At 40.0% G+C, this 18,726-nt stretch overlaps 1 protein-coding gene across 2 annotated transcripts in view; it reads left to right on the top strand.

The window, feature by feature from the left end:
- The window catches only part of pax2b (paired box 2b), a 66,518-nt gene extending 58,400 nt beyond the window's left edge, over positions 1-8,118 (top strand). The window contains exons 9-10 of one of the 2 annotated variants that reach the window (XM_065022994.1): positions 4,526-4,612; positions 4,919-8,118. In XM_065022994.1, the coding sequence (XP_064879066.1) occupies positions 4,526-4,612; positions 4,919-5,067 (236 nt within the window). In that variant the 3' untranslated portion in view covers positions 5,068-8,118. Of the gene's footprint in view, positions 1-4,525; positions 4,613-4,899 lie in introns of both variants that reach the window. The other variant, XM_065022995.1, reaches the window with a different exon arrangement.
- Positions 8,119-18,726: the final 10,608 nt, after the last annotated feature.

Raw genomic sequence — 18,726 nt, 5'->3', positions numbered from 1 at the left:
CAGCATAGAGTATCAGCAACACACACAGAGCCTTCACTAAGTATTCACACTCCTTGACTTTTTTCAGTTTCAGCATAGAGTATCAGCAACACACACAGAGCCTTCACTAAGTAGCTTGACTTTTTCAGTTTCAGCTAGAGTATCAGCAACACACACAGAGCCTTCACTAAGTATTCACACTCCTTGACTTTTTTCAGTTTCAGCATAGAGTATCAGCAACACACACAGAGCCTTCACTAAGTATTCACACTCCTTGACTTTTTCCACATTTTGAGGTGTTTTGCAGCCTGAATTTAAAACGGATTCAGTGTCACTGATACACACAGTACCTCATAATGTCAAAGGGCAATTATGTATAAATGTTTACAAATGAATGAAAAATGAAAAGCTGAAATGTTGTGAGTCAATAAGTGTTCAACCCCTTTGTCATGGAGATCCTAAATAAGTTCAGGAGTAAAAATGAGCTTAACGAGTCCCATCATAAATTGCATGGACTCTGTATCCATTAGTAGTGTTTAACATGATTTTTAAATGACCACCCCACTTCTGTACCCTCTGGTCCCTCAACCACAAAGACCAGGGAGGTTTTTTTCTCCAATGGTTCGCAAAGAAGGGCACCTATTGGTTGACAGTGAATATCCTTCTTTTGAGCATGGTACAGTTATTAAATACAGCAATACTAAACAACCAACTTGACAGAGCTTGAAGAATTTAAAAAATAAAATAATGGGCCAATATTGTACAATCCACGTGTGGAAAGCTCTTAGAAACTTACCCAGAAAGACTCACAGCTGAAATCACTGCCAAAGGTGATTCTAACATGAATTGACTCAGGTGTGTGAATACTTATGTACATCTTATACAAATGTTAGAATCTTTCTTCTACTTTGATGTTACAGTATGTAGATAATTGACCCCCAAAAAAAGACAATTCAATCCATTTGAATGACTCTTTGTAGCACAACAACATGTGAAAAAGGTCCAGGGGTGTGAAAACCTTGTGAAGGCAGTGTAACTGTGGAATATGAATCAAACACAAAGAGATGTGCTCTTTGTCTGGTTAATACACGTTGGGCAGTCACATGGTTAAAATATTAGATTTATGTTTGTTTGTGATATGTACATTGTAACTCTTTATACTGTAATTACATGAGTACTTCCACAGTGTAAAGTCACTGTGATTACATGAGTACTTCCACAGTGTAAAGTCACGTTAATTTCATGAGTACTTCCACTGTGTAAAGTCACTGTGATTACATGAGTACTTCCACAGTGCAAAGTCACTGTAATTACATGAGTACTTCCACAGTTTAAAGTCATTGTAATTACATGAGTACTTCCACAGTGTAAAGTCACTGTAATTACATGAGTACTTCCACAGTTTAAAGTCATTGTAATTACATGAGTACTTCCACAGTGTAAAGTCACTGTAATTACATGAGTACTTCCACAGTGTAAAGTCACTGTGATTACATGAGTACTTCCACAGTGTAAAGTCACTGTAATTACATAATTAGTCATGTAATTACAGTACTTCCACAGTGTAAAGTCACTGTGATTACATGAGTACTTCCACAGTTTAAAGTCATTGTAATTACATGAGTACTTCCACAGTGTAAAGTCACTGTAATTACATGAGTACTTCCACAGTGTAAAGTCACTGTGATTACATGAGTACTTCCACAGTTTAAAGTCACTGTAATTACATGAGTACTTCCACAGTGTAAAGTCACTGTGATTACATGAGTACTTCCACAGTGTAAAGTCACTGTAATTACATGAGTACTTCCACAGTGTAAAGTCACTGTGATTACATGAGTACTTCCACAGTGTAAAGTCACTGTGATTACATGAGTACTTCCACAGTGTAAAGTCACTGTGATTACATGAGTACTTCCACAGTGTAAAGTCACTGTAATTACATGAGTACTTCCACAGTGTAAAGTCACTGTAATTACATGAGTACTTCCACAGTGTAAAGTCACTGTAATTACATGAGTACTTCCACAGTGTAAAGTCACTGTAGCTACATGAGTACTTCCACAGTGCAAAGTCACTGTAATTACATGAGTACTTCCTCAGTGTAAAGTCACTGTGATTACATGAGCACTTCCACAGTTTAAAGTCACTTTAATTACATGAGTACTTCCACAGTGTAAAGTCACTGTAATTACATGAGTACTTCCACAGTTTAAAGTAATTGTAATTACATGAGTACTTCCACAGTGTAAAGTCACTGTAATTACATGAGTACTTCCATAGTGTAAAGTGACTGTGATTACATGAGTACTTCCACAGTGTAAAGTCACGTTAATTACATGAGTACTTCCACTGTGTAAAGTCACTGTGATTACATGAGTACTTCCACAGTGTAAAGTCATTGTAATTACATGAGTACTTCCACAGTGTAAAGTCACTGTGATTACACGAGTACTTCCACAGTGTAAAGTCACTGTGATTACATGAGTACTTCCACAGTTTAAAGTCACTGTAATTACATCAGTACTTCCACAGTGTAAAGTCACTGTGATTACATGAGTACTTCCACAGTGTAAAGTCACTGTAATTACATGAGTACTTCCACAGTGTAAAGTCACTGTGATTACATGAGTACTTCCACAGTGTAAAGTCACTGTAATTACATGAGTACTTCCACAGTGTAAAGTCACTGTGATTACATTAGTACTTCCACAGTGTAAAGTCACTGTGATTACATGAGTACTTCCACAGTGTAAAGTCACTGTAATTACATGAGTACTTCCACAGTGTAAAGTCACTATAATTACATGAGTACTTCCACAGTGTAAAGTCACTGTAATTACATGAGTACTTCCACAGTGTAAAGTCACTGTAATTACATGAGTACTTCCTCAGTGTAAAGTCACTGTGATTACATGAGTACTTCCACAGTGTAAAGTCACTGTGATTACATGAGTACTTCCACAGTGTAAAGTCACTGTGATTACATGAGTACTTCCACAGTGTAAAGTCACTGTAATTACATCAGTACTTCCACAGTGTAAAGTCACTGTAATTACATCAGTACTTCCACAGTGTAAAGTCACTATAATTACATGAGTACTTCCACAGTGCAAAGTGACTGTGATGTAACGTGCTCTCTATTATTTCCATGACAGTCAGTTCATCTGGTTGGAGATGGAGAACACAATGTGTTTTTTTGTCACCACGTCTTATCAAATATATATTTTTTTATGACTCAGTCGTTCTCATCAGTCACGAGCCACCAGCAGTAACATGGTGCTGGTGGCTCTCCTTTAGACCCTTCATTTATCTGACCCACAGACGCTAAGATTTAGTGACAGGCCCCAAACACAGTTAAAATCTCAGCCTTTTATTGTCTCATAAAAGAATAAAACGTGTTGTACCAACAGCATTGCTCACTGGCATGGTCTAAGTTACTTCCTGCCCGCACTGAACTTCTGTGGCACAAAACAGCCAGACCTGGGGGTTCAAATCTATAGAAACGGGTTGCCTTTCCTCGGAGGAAGTCTATAACAAGAGTTCATAATGCCATTTCAACCATCAGAAAGGATGCTAGCAAATGTGTTAAAATCAAAGTGTTTATTTCAAATACTTCAGAGTTGTATGATGTGGAATATAGACGAGGTACAGGACAGTAGATACTATGACAGCAGGTGTAATGAGGTACAGGACTGTAGATACTATGACAGCAGGTGTTAAGAGGTACAGGACAGTAGATACTATGACAGCAGGTGTTATGAGGTACAGGACAGTAGATACTATGACAGCAGGTGTTAAGAGTGACAGGACAGTAGATACTATGACAGCAGGTGTTAAGAGGTACAGGACAGTAGTTACTATGACAGCAGGTGTTAAGAGGTACAGGACAGTAGATACTATGACAGCAGGTGTTAAGAGGTACAGGACAGTAGATACTATGACAGCAGGTGTTAAGAGGTACGGGACAGTAGATACTATGACAGCAGGTGTTATGAGGTACAGGACAGTAGATACTATGACAGCAGGTGTTAAGAGGTACAGGACAGTAGATACTATGACAGCAGGTGTTAAGAGGTACGGGACAGTAGATACTATGACAGCAGGTGTTAAGAGTGACAGGACAGTAGATACTATGACAGTGGGTGTGGAAGACCACAACTGTCAGATTTTCATCAGATCTTTCAGTCTTGCATCATTAAAATTAAATGGAGAGAAATAATAAGAACTAAATAACTTGGTTGACTAGTCACACATAAAATTCAACCAGGCAAGTCAGTTAAAGAACAAATTCTTATTTTCAATGACGGCCTAGGAACAGTGGGTTAACTGCCAGATTAGTACCTTGCCAGCTCGGGGGTTTGAACTTGCAACCTTCCGGTTCCTAGTCCAACTTTCTAACCGCTAGGCTACCCTGCTACCCTGCTAAATGACTTAAATTACCCCCATATGTTATATATGACGGGAAATGGCTAGCAAGTGAAAGAGTTTCACAAGATAACGGAACGGGACTTTAGAAATGCTAATTGTTTTGTTTGTTTTGCAGGGAGTGAGTTTACAGGAAACCCTTACAGTCATCCACAGTACACGACCTACAACGAGGCATGGCGGTTCAGCAACCCAGCATTACTAAGTGAGTATGACTGACTGGAGTCTTACAGCATATCACAACCACTACAGTGTTATTATATATTTTTATAACATATCCCTTTAAATTATATAAAAAATATTTAAAAGATGCATTGCAACATTTTTAAAATTGTATTAGACTTGGCCGTTATAATGAATTTACAGCAGCCTAACGGATACAAGCGTTAGAATAGGAGTTATTGAGAAGACAACAGGAGACATAATTACAGTGTTTTGTGGGTTATGGTGGATGTTGTTTCCAACGGTCCATTTCTTCTGTTAACCTTCCAGGTTCCCCTTATTATTATAGTGCCACATCCAGAGGTTCCGGACCACCTACTGCTGCCACGGCATATGACCGCCACTAGTTACCATGGAAACCAAATCAACCACCACCACCACCACCTACACCATGACTACAACCATGGCTTCGGCAGCGTCCATGTTGCCCCGGTGTGAACAGAGGGCATGAGGGGATACCGTTAAGACAGCTAACAGGCAGCTCCATTTCCTGTATATCACACTACTACACACAACAGAAGAAGAACGGTCCTCCTGGATACCACACTACTACACACAACAGAAGAAGAACGGTCCTCCTGGATACCACACTACTACACACAACAGAAGAAGAACGGTCCTCCTGGATACCACACTACTACACACAACAGAAGAAGAACGGTCCTCCTGGATACCACACTACTACACACAACAGAAGAAGAACGGTCCTCCTGGATACCACACTACTACACACAACAGAAGAAGAACGGTCCTCCTGGATACCACACTACTACACACAACAGAAGAAGAACGGTCCTCCTGGATACCACACTACTACACACAACAGAAGATGAACGGTCCTCCTGGATACCACACTACTACACACAACAGAAAAATACCTGATCGTTCGGGATACCATGCAGACAACTTCCCATCAACCATGAATTTGGATACCTTCAAAGTAGTGAAAAATGTAAAATTCTTCGTTCTGATCTGCGTGACTGTACATTACCACTAGAGACTTTGAAAGACTATATATACGTGATACTACTGAGGTTACTGAGGTAAAAAAAAAAAAAAAAAAAAAACTAAAAGTTTTGAAAATGAAAAGGAGGAATTTGTATCTTTTCCTTTTTTGTAATGGTCCTCCGTTTGTTTTCCTCCTTGGTGGATCAAAACATTACATTACTTGACTGATCTGTCGGCTGACGGAGGAACCCGTCCTGAGCTGAGAGTCCAGTACAGTATAGTAGCAGGCTGTTGTTCCCTTCCTTCTGCATCGGTCTGAACCTTCTACTCTACGGGCAGTGCAATGAGATCAAAGCTAAAGACATTGGCGTCGATGCGACTAAGGCTGCCGCAGCTTGGTTCCACTCCTCTATTACAAACAAACGTACAGTCATTTTTGTAACCAACCAAACGTTCAAGCATGATTAAATGAATCAGTTGCTTTTTTTGATGATGATGCCAGGAGCAGATTATAAGGCGGTGTTCTCTGTGATACACAATCAGACGGAGGGAAAATGAAAAGAAAACAAGAAAACGCTGAATTGATAAATGAGAAGGACATTGTGACATACCGTGGTCTTCTAATTTACAAGTTTTAAAAATAAAAAAAAACCTAGTAAATATATTCTTAAAGATTTTTTTATTTTGTTTTTATAATTGTTATTGACATCTTAATGAATTGCAAATAATATGCTTGACTTTTTGAGTGTTGTCATTTTTATTTGTCAGGATACTAGAAATAATCAGGCAGAATCTATTTTGTATTTGTTTTTAATTTTGCACTATTTTTTGAGTTTTGACACACTGGGAGCGCTATTATGCAGACTTTGACCTGGAGGTTTGACACACTGGGAGCGCTATTATGCAGGCGTTTGAACCTGGATGCCTATTTGTCTTGTTTTACAGTATGTTATTACGTTGAAGAACCGTTCAAAGGAAGAAGAAACAAATAACCATGACATCATCACGACATCATCACGACATCATCACGACTTCATCGCGACATCATCACGACATCATCACGACATTATCACGACTTCATCACGACATCATCACGACTTCATCACGACTTCATCACGACATCATCACGACATCATCACGACTTCATCACGACATCATCACGACTTCATCACGACATCATCACGACCTCATCACGACATCATCACGACATCATCACGACTTCATCACGACTTCATCACGACCTCATCACGACATCATCACGACTTCATCACGACATCATCACGACATCATCACGACTTCATCACGACATCATCACGACATCATCACGACTTCATCACGACATCATCACGACTTCCATCATCACGACTTCATCACGACATCATCAAGACATCATCACGACTTCACCGTGACCTTTTGGTCTGGAGAGGCACTTCAGATGTCGCTGCTTTCTGTTGACCGTTTCCTTGACTTCCCAGTAGCATTATGTCTGGAGACGCTTTGGTAACACTACTGCAATTCCCCCAGTTTGTCTCTACCTTATGTAGTACGCTTACTATCCACACATACTCAACCCGGGAAGTTAGCTAGCTAACATTTTAAGTTTGAACCTAAGTCTTTGGCATTAAGATATAGCATAACATTTGCTCAATTAACTATTTTTCTTTGACTAACTAATTAAATCATTAATAGTCAAGTTTAATGGTTATTGCTTGCATCCTGCATGGCACCCGATTCCCTTTATAGTGCACTACTTTTGACCAGAAGTAGTGCACTACGTAGGGAATAGGGTTCCATTTGATACGCAGAAATAGTATCGTTAGTATAGTTATTTAATTCTGATGTGGCCTTCATCACATAATGATGTGTCAACAAAAGTTTAAACTAAAAAGCAAAGGCAAAGATTTCAGTTAAATGCCTTAATCATATGCAGGTTGTTGTTGTTTTTTTTTTGTCAAGGTTTCAACTTCCTATATATATTTTTTCTTTTTCGTTTTGTCGTATAAGACGTCATGTGACTTATCCAGTTGGTTTGTCTTGAAATCACACCGGTAACACCGACCTGGCTGGAAGAATGGGAAAAAAACGTGATTAAACATGACCTTACATCGTTTAACTGTCAAGTGAATGTATTTTTTTACCACATTTGCCAAAGACTTTAGTTCTTGTTCTTGTTTCTTCTATGTACAGCCTGCATACGTCTGCATTGTGAGAGCAGTATTATAGGGAGAAAACACACACAACTTGTCCCGTTAATGAAAGTACATGTATCAATTCTATGCAGAGCAGAGAACGGTCGTCATTATTATGCATATTTAGCTGTAAAAACCCATAGGAAGGTGATTGAATTTATTTAATGTTATGTTATTTACAAAACTGTTGATTTATTTGTAGAATAATTTGTGTATAATGTGAAAACACTTGACTTTCACTCTGTAAATACAGTCAAATAATATGTACATCTCTGATCATCTGTAATATGCCCTCTCGTCCACTGGAGTCTCACTGGTACAGTTCAATAATAAAGTGTCTAAACTCTTCTAAGTCATGGTAGAGCACGGTACTACTTTCCTGTCATGGACACACACACACACACACACACACACACACAACACACACACACACACATACACACACACACACACACACACACACACACACACACACACACACACACACACACACACACACACACACACACACACACACACACACACACACACACACACACACACACACACACTCACACACACACACACACACACACACACACACACACACACACACACACACATACGCACACACATACGCACACACACACACACACACACACACATACACATACACACATACACACATACACACACACACACACGCATACGCACACGCACACACACACACACACACACACACACACACACACACACACACACACACACACACACACACACACACACACACACACACACACACACACACACCTTGTGGGATTGGAAAAATAACTACACACACTGAGAAAGTAGAAAGAGAGACACCGGTTTATGTCTTGTGTTAACTCTCAATGAGACCAACACAGTAGGACATAACTGATATCCAGGATTATATCTAAAACAACTGACGAGACCAACACTTCGGGGGAATCACATAGATTTTTGATTACATTTAGTTACATTTAAGAGTTATCTAAGCTGCCTAAATAATATGGAATCATTTACTGAATATATCACCACAGATTTAAAATAGGCATATTTGTTTTCATAATATACTCCTATACCATGTCTCTACTGAATTCACTGAACATGCTATTGTACCGTTGTCAGATAAAGGTATTTACTTTGAGAAGGGGGCTTAGACCATAATGTACATTGGGAGGGAGGTTATAAGAATGCCTTCTAAATGTTTTCTACCCGATGAGGATCACTGAACACATAACATGTTTAACCTCACTGTGGCTTTGTAAAGCAGGATTAGTATTTCTAACTAATGTCACTGAATTCAATTACTGTTAAATTGCAGAGAGAGAGAGGGAGAGAGAGAGAGAGGGGAGAGAGAGGTGAGAGAGAGAGAGAGAGGTGAGAGAGAGGGGGGGAAGAGAGAGAGAGGAGCGAGAGAGGTGAGAGAGAGAGAGAGAGAGAGAGAGAGGGAGAGAGAGGTGAGAGAGAGAGGGGGAGAGAGAGGGAGAGAGGGGGAGAGAGAGAGAGAGAGAGAGGGAGAGAGAGAGAGGAGAGAGGTGAGAGAGAGAGGAGAGAGAGAGGTGAGAGAGAGAGAGGAGAGAGAGAGAGAGAGAGAGAGAGAGAGAGAGAGGAGAGAGAGAGAGAGAGAGAGAGAGAGAGAGAGAGAGAGAGAGAGAGGGAGAGAGAGAGAGAGAGAGAGAGAGAGAGAGAGAGAGAGAGAGAGAGAGAGAGAGAGAGAGAGAGAGAGAGAGAGAGAGAGAGAGAGAGAGAGAGAGAGAGAGAGAGAGAGAGAGAGAGAGAGAGAGAGAGAGAGAGAGAGAGAGAAAGAGAGAGAGAGAGGGAGACTTAATGCTGGAAATCCCTCTTAGAGGCCATTTTTACTCTTTCTCTCTCTCTCCTTAATCCCTCCTTCATCCCACCACTTTATTCCATTCAGGAGGATTTATTTACATCATAATTGAATGAATAGAAATTGTACTGATTTGCATTTTAGGCTACCATTTGATTAAGGAATTCAGTGGTGTACATGGGATTACGTAGGAAGTCAGTAAAATATGTTTTACATACTGTACCTTCAGGAACATTGACTGGGATGTTAGTTTCTCTGAGAGAATACACCATGGTAACATGGTATTAGTGTCTCAGAGAGAACACACCATGGTACTATGATATTAGCTTCTCTGAGAGAATACACCATGATTATATGAGCTCACCATCTACCCAAGTCCCTTCTCAACCGATGTTGTCAACAGTCCCTCCTCAGCCCATGTGGACAAGAGAAAACTGCTGAATGGTGGATTTGCGTCAACCTACATTTTAAATGTTTTAGCATTGGAATTGAATAAATTCTTTCTTCCATGATGACACTTCTTATCACATACAGTTATACTGGTACACTTCTTATCATACCTCCTGTAGTGACTCCATGATCGCACACGTCTTACCACATACAGTCACACCTCCTGTAGTGACTCCATGATGGTACACTTCTTATCATACCTCCTGTAGTGACTCCATGATCACACACTTCTTATCACATACAGTCATACCTCCTGTGGTGACTCCGTGATGACACACTGCTTATCACACCTCCCGTAGTGACTCCATGATGGTACACTTCTTATCATACCTCCTGTAGTGACTCCATGATGACACACTTCTTACAGTTTATACCTCCTGTAGTGACTCCATGATGACACACTGCTTATCACATACAGTTATACCTCCTGTAGTGACTCCATGATCACACACTTCTTATCACATACAGTAATACCTCCTGTAGTGACTCCGTGATGACACACTGCTTATCACACCTCCCGTAGTGACTCCATGATGGTACACTTCTTATCATACCTCCTGTAGTGACTCCATGATGACACACTTCTTACAGTTTATACCTCCTGTAGTGACTCCATGATGACACACTGCTTATCATACCTCCTGTAGTGACTCCATGATGACACACTGCTTATCACATACAGTTATACCTCCTGTAGTGACTCCATGATGACACACTTCTTATCACATACAGTTATACCTCCTGTAGTGACTCCATGATGACACACTTCTTATCACATACAGTTATACCTCCTGTAGTGACTCCATGATGACACACTTCTTATCACATACATCATACCTCCTGTAGTGACTCCATGATGACACACTTCTTATCATACCTCCTGTAGTGACTCAATGATCACACATTTCTTATCACATACAGTAATTCCTCCTGTAGTGACTCCATGATGACACACTGCTTATCACATACAGTTATACCTCCTGTAGTGTCTCCATGATGACACACTGCTTATCACATACAGTAATACCTCCTGTAGTGACTCCATGATGACACACTTCTTATCACATACAGTCATACCTCCTGTAGTGACTCCATGATGACACACTTCTTATCATACCTCCTGTAGTGACTCCATGATGACACACTGCTTATCACATACAGTTTTACCTCCTGTAAGATTCAATGGTGACACACTTCTTATCACATACAGTTATACCTCCTGTAGTGACTCCATGATGACACACTGCTTATCACATACAGTTATACCTCCTGTAGTGACTCCATGATGACACACTTCTTATCACATACAGTTATACCTCCTGTAGTGACTCCATGATGACACACTGCTTATCATACCTCCTGTAGTGACTCCATGATGACACACTTCTTACCACATACAGTCATACATCCTGTAGTGACTCCATGATGACACACTTCTTATCACATACAGTTATACCTCCTGTAGGGACTCCATGATGATACACTGCTTATCATACCTCCTGTAGTGACTCCATGATGACACACTGCTTATCATACCTCTTGTAGTGACTCCATGATGACACACTTCTTATCATACCTCCTGTAGTGACTCAATGCTGACACACTTCTTATCACATACAGTTATACCTCCTGTAGGGACTCCATGATGATACACTGCTTATCATACCTCCTGTAGTGACTCCATGATGACACACTGCTTATCATACCTCTTGTAGTGACTCAATGATGACACACTTCTTATCACATACAGTAATACCTCCTGTAGTGACTCCATGATGACACACTTCTTACCTACTGAAGTACTTACCATATTTCATCTTAAATCAGCCATAATTCCCCTTGTGACAGGGGGATTGGATACTTGCTGTGTGCAACATGGAGTGGTAATTGAAAGCAATTGTTGTTTTTTTGTTCAGACATTTCTAGCCTGTCTGTCTATGAGTAACAGGGTTGATGTTTGTGCTCGACCCGTTTCTTTTTTAAAAAGAGTGGAAATAGCTCACCTACTTTTACACTATGGTTTGACTAATAGAAGTTTAATGTTTCTTTAAAAAAAAAAACATATTTAAAAAATGTATAGTTTTGCCATCTTAAAATGAGAGTTCGGTTCACGTTACAGGATAGACTTTAAAATGAGGGACAGACGTAAATAAATCACAAATCACATTAAATAAGGTATCATCTTCAGACATTACTATCAAAGCAAAGCTTTACAATGATGGATAAATGTTGGGGTTAAGAGTGTTCATTAACATCTTCCTAGAAGTGCCACAGGGTTGACAGAGGGACACGTCAAAACACAAAGTCAGATTTCTCTCTAGCGCTTTTAAAAATATATATTCAGGCTAAGAGTTTAATAGTTGGCTACTGCATAGTTTCTCTCTCTCTCTCTCTCCCTCACTCTTCTCCCTCACTCAGACACAGTCCTAAAGGAGACACTTTTCCCTTTTCCATTGTAATTCAGTTTTTCTCTCCCTCCCTCCCTCACTCTTCTCCCTCACTCCTCTCCCTCACTCTCTCTCCCTCCCTCACTCTCTCCCTCACTCTTCTCCCTCACTCTCGCTCCCTCACTCTTCTCCCTCACTCTCGCTCCCTCACTCTTCTCCCTCACTCTCGCTCCCTCACTCTTCTCCCTCACTCTTCTCCCTCACTCTCGCTCCCTCACTCTCTCTCCCTCTTCTCCCTCACTCTTCTCCCTCACTCAGACACAGTCCTAAAGGAGACACTTTTCCTTTTTCCATTGTAATTCAATTTCTCTCTTTTTCTCTCTCCCTCTCTGCCTAGCGGTTGTTTCTCTCGTGGGTCTCTGTGAAGCATCCAAATCTGATGTTCTGTCAGCCTCTAACTGTCCTAGATGTTTGTCATTCACAGCTTCTTGTTAAAGGAGAGGGGAGAGAAAAAAAAATCACTTGACTCCTTCCTTTCCCCCAACTGAGAATTCCCAGTAGTAAAATTATTCCATTTAGATGGAGACTATTTTTGTCACTCCCCTGTCTAAATTGGCATATCTGGCTCTTGCTTTGTTTCACTGCAGAAACCAATAAAGTGTGAACCTGGATGCAGCTGTCAATCAAACCTAATTTTTTACTTCCTTCAGCTTGCCAGATGACAACAACATCCCATAGAAGAAGAAAAAAAAACAGAACAGAGATGGGGCGATCTGATTGGTTCTCATCAGCATGGCATTACAGAAAAGCACCTGTCACTGTCTCTGCTCCTCAGAACAATAAGACTGAGGAACCACCAGAGAAGATACAGGGAAGATCTAATGAGGCAGAGACTATCTATGTGTCTATATCTTTTACTATCCCACCATTTTTACTGATAATGACAATAGTTAAATGTATAGTTCAAACAAATGACAACAATAAGCATTTGTTTTGTGATAAAATATTTTGCTTACAAGGTATGTAAATATGTGTTTCTATGTGGGTTGACCTTTGCTCCAGTAAAAAAAAAAACAGTATTAAACATTTCAAAAACCAATAACGTTTGTACCATGTTTTGTGCTGCTACCATGTTGTGTTGCTACCATGTTGTTGTCATGTCGTATTGCTACCATGTTGTGCTGCTACCATGTTGCTACTGTCAGGGTTTTCCTGTGGTGAAGTAGAGGACCAAAACGCAGCGTGGTTATATTGACTCATGTTTAATAAAAACAGATAAACATGAACACTACAAAACAATAAACGTGGAACACCAAAAACAGCCCTATCTGGTGCAAAACACAGAGACAGGAACAATCACCCACAAACACACAGTGAAACCCAGGCTACCTAAGTATGATTCTCAATCAGAGACAACTAATGACACCTGCCTCTGATTGAGAACCATACTAGGCCGAACATAGAAATACCCCAAAACATAGAAAAACAAACATAGACTGCCCACCCAACTCACGCCCTGACCATACTAAATAAATACAAAACAAAGGAAATAAAGGTCAGAACGTGACAGCTACCATGTTGTGTTGCTACCATGCTGTGTTGTCATGTGTTGCTGCCTTGCTATGTTGTTGTCTTTAGGTCTCTCTTTATGCAGTGTTGTGTTGTCTCTCTTGTGGTGATGTGTGTTTTGTCCTATATTTATATATTTTTTATTTCATTAATTTAATTTATTTTTTAATCCCAGGACCCCGTCCTCGTAGGATGTCTTTTGCCTTTTGGTAGGCCGTCATTTTAAAATAAGAATTTGTTCTTAAACTGACTTGCCTCGTTAAATAAAAGTTCAATGAAAAATGTAATAAATATCAATACTAAAGATTTGACAAATAATCCAATTCTAAACAAGCAAACATAGCCTGAGTCCTAAATTATACCCTATTCCCTACACAGTGCACTACTTTTGACCAGATCTCTAATAGCCCAGGTCAAAGGTAGTGAATAGGACCCGTAGTATAATTCAGTAGTAATAACATAATGCAACGTGTTGAAATGATGATTTACAGTTCCTGTATTCGTAATGGGCCGATTGGCAGCTAGCTACGATGTTTAATTCATTTGTACAAAAATCTAATTATCCATTCTTCCTTTTAGCTCACTTTACAAAATCACTAGGGTAGTGTCCAAAATGACAACCTATTCTCTATGTAGGGCTCTGGAGTCTGGTCAAAAGTACAGCACTATATAGGGAATAGGGGGCCATTTTGGACTTACACACAATGTCATTCTGATTTCTACTGAGTCAGCAGAACAGACAGTAGAAAAGTTGGAAGCGTACTGAAGAGCTCTCCTCGTCACCGTTGGTCCAGTTTGCTAATTCAATAGATTTTTCCTCAAAACGTGCCAATATATGGCGATCAGAGACGCATTCTGCCTGCATCTATGTGACAACACAGACACAGGGTCAGAGGCATTTGAATGACAGGTCCTCTATGTGACAACACAGACACATGATCAGAGCCATATGAATGACAGGTCATCTATGTGACAACACAGACACAGGATCAGAGCCATTTGAATGACAGGTCAATGACAGGTCAATGACAGGTCAATGACAGGTCATCTATGTGACAACACAGACACAGGATCAGAGCCATATGAATGACAGGTCAATGACAGGTCTATACTATACTGTACTGTACAGCTCTAGTTAGTCAGATGTACTATACTATACTGTACTATACTGTACTGTACTCCTCTATTTAGTCAGTATGTACTATACTGTATTGATTTAGTTAGTCAGTATGTACTATACTATACTATACTATACTGTACTGTACTGTACTGCACTAGTTAGTCAGTATGTACTATACTATACTGTACTATACTGTACTGTACTGCTCGAGTTAGTCAGTATGTACTATAATGTACTGTGCTGTACTAGCTCTAGTTAGTCAGTATGTACTACACTGTACTGTACTGTACTGCTCTAGTTAGTCAGTATGTACTGTACTAGCTCTAGTTAGCCACTATGTACTATACTGTACTGTACTGTACTAGCTCTAGTTAGTCACTATGTCCTATACTGTACTGTACCAGCTCTAGTTAGTCACTATGTACTATACTGTACTGTACTAGCTCTAGTTAGTCACTATGTACTATACTGTACTGTACTGTACTGTACTGTACTAGCTCTAGTTAGTCACTATGTACTGTACTGTACTAGCTCTAGTTAGCCACTATGTACTATACTGTACTGTACTGTACTAGCTCTAGTTACCACTATGTACTATACTATACTGTACTATACTGGACTGTACTGTACTGTACTAGCGCTAGTTAGTCACTATGTACTATACTATACTGTACTGTACTGTACTAGCTCTAGTTAGCCACTATGTACTATACTGTACTGTACTATACTGTACTAGCTCTAGTTAGTCACTATGTACTGTACTGTACTAGCTCTAGTTAGTCACTATGTCCTGTACTATACTGCACTAGCTCTAGTTAGTCACTATGTACTATACTGTACTGTACTATACTGTACTAGCTCTAGTTAGTCACTATGTACTGTACTGTACTAGCTCTAGTTAGTCACTATGTACTATACTGTACTGTACTGTACTAGCTCTAGTTAGTCACTATGTACTATACTGTACTGTACTGTACTGTACTGTACTGTACTGTACTAGCTCTAGTTAGTCACTATGTACTGTACTGTACTGTATTGTACTATATTGTACTGTACTGTACTGTACTAGCTCTAGTTAGTCACTATTTACTATACTGTACTGTACTGTACTGTACTAGCTCTAGTTAGTCACTATGTACTATACTGTACTAGCTCTAGTTAGTCACTATGTACTATACTGTACTAGCTCTAGTTAGTCACTATGTACTGTACTGTACTAGCTCTAGTTAGTCACTATGTCCTGTACTATACTGTACTGTACTGTACTATGCTGTACTAGCTCTAGTTAGTCACTATGTACTATACTGTACTGTACTAGCTCTAGTTAGGCACTATGTACTATACTGTACTGTACTATACTGTACTAGCTCTAGTTAGTCACTATGTCCTGTACTGTACTGTACTAGCTCTAGTTAGGCACTATGTACTATACTGTACTGTACTGTACTGTACTATACTGTACTAGCTCTAGTTAGTCACTATGTACTGTACTGTACTGCACTATACTGTACTAGCTCTAGTTAGTCACTATGTACTATACTGTACTGTACTATACTGTACTAGCTCTAGTTAGTCACTATGTACTGTACTGTACTAGCTCTAGTTAGTCACTATGTACTATACTGTACTGCACTATACTGTACTAGCTCTAGTTAATCACTATGTACTATACTGTACTGTACTATACTGTACTAGCTCTAGTTAGTCACTATGTACTATACTGTACTGTACTATACTGTACTAGCTCTAGTTAGTCACTATGTACTGTACTGTACTGCACTATACTGTACTAGCTCTAGTTAGTCACTATGTACTATACTGTACTGTACTATACTGTACTAGCTCTAGTTAGTCACTATGTACTGTACTATACTGTACTGTACCTACTCTAGTTAGTCACTATGTACTATACTGTACTGCACTGTACCTACTCTAGTTAGTCACTATGTCCTATACTGTACAGTACTGCTCTAGTTAGTCACTATGTACTATACTGTACTGTACTAGCTCTAGTTAGTCACTATGTCCTGTACTATACTGTACTAGCTCTAGTTAGTCACTATGTCCTGTACTATACTGTACTAGCTCTAGTTAGTCACTGTGTACTATACTGTACTGTACTGCTCTAGTTAGTCACTATGTACTATACTGTACTATACTGTACTAGCTCTAGTTAGTCAGTATGTACTGTACTGTACTGTACTAGCTCTAGTTAGTCAGTATGTACTGTACTGTATTGTACTGGCTCTAGTTAGTCAGTATGTACTGTACTGTACTGGCTCTAGTTAGTCAGTATGTACTGTACTGTACTGTACTGTACTGGCTCTAGTTAGTCAGTATGTACTGTACTGTACTGGCTCTAGTTAGTCAGTATGTACTATACTGTACTATACTGTACTAGCTCTAGTTAGTCAGTATGTACTGTACTGTACTGGCTCTAGTTAGTCAGTATGTACTGTACTGGCTCCAGTTAGTCAGTCTGTACTGTACTGGCTCTAGTTAGTCAGTATGTACTGTACTGGCTCCAGTTAGTCAGTCTGTAATGTACTGGCTCTAGTTAGTCAGTATGTACTGTACTGTACTTTACTGGCTCTAGTTAGTCAGTATGTACTGTACTGGCTCTAGTTAGTTCATCTTCTGAGTCTGTGTCATTTATTTTCAGTGGGCTGGAGTTCCAACAGGAATGTACTGCAGCAGCAACTGAATTATAATCTGGTTATTGGCGTGTCAAATCCATAATGAACCCCTTAGGATGTTATCATTTGCAACGACATGCCAAAGAAGAAGAAAGAACAGGGAGAGAAAATATTAAAATGCATTTCATATCGTGTCTTTTATCTGATATCTGAATGCCATGCGGTTTGACATTATGAAACAGGGCAATACATCTGCGGGTTTATGTGCTGTGTCTAATTGGATATGACAATATATAATATGAATCTCCAGTATCCATCAATGTCCTGCCTGTGTTGGTTGGTCGGGGGCCTGTTCTGTTTGACTCACGGGCATGTGTCCCAAATGGCTCTCTATTCCCTATATAGAGCACTTCTTTTGACCAGGGCCCATAGCTTTATAGGGAATGGGATGCCGTTTGGGACACACATAAAGTGGTGTCGGTGGGGAAGCCCTGCTTGTTATGATGCCTGATCGGCAATTATGAGGTAATGTTTTGACTCTTGCTGTGAGAGGCCATCCAGGAAGCACTTCAGAGAGGAGAGAGGCTCATCACTGGACATTGATTGATTGAACATAATACATGCTCCTTTTGACTGGGAGTGTTTCAGAGGGAGAGAAAAGAACGAGGGAGAGAGGGAGAGAGGGAGACAGCAAGAGAGAGAGAGAGGGAGAGAGGGAGAGAGAGAGAGAGAGAAGAGAGAGAGAGAGAGAGAGAGAGAGAGAGAGAGAGAGAGAGAGAGAGAGAGAGAGAGAGAGAGAGAGAGGGAGAGAGAGAGAGAGAGAGAGAGAGAGAGAGAGAGAGAGAGAGAGGGAGAGAGAGAGAGAGAGAGGCGAGAGAGAGAGAGAGAGAGAGAGAGAGAGAGAGAGAGAGAGAGGGAGAGAGAGAGAGAGAGAGAGAGAGAGGGAGAGAGAGAGGAGAGAGAGAGA

This window comes from Oncorhynchus nerka, linkage group LG10, assembly GCF_034236695.1.
Source record: "Oncorhynchus nerka isolate Pitt River linkage group LG10, Oner_Uvic_2.0, whole genome shotgun sequence".
NCBI lineage: Eukaryota > Metazoa > Chordata > Actinopteri > Salmoniformes > Salmonidae > Oncorhynchus > Oncorhynchus nerka.
The sequence above is the reverse complement of the archived record's forward strand: the minus strand, read 5'-3'. Positions and strand labels throughout refer to the sequence as shown.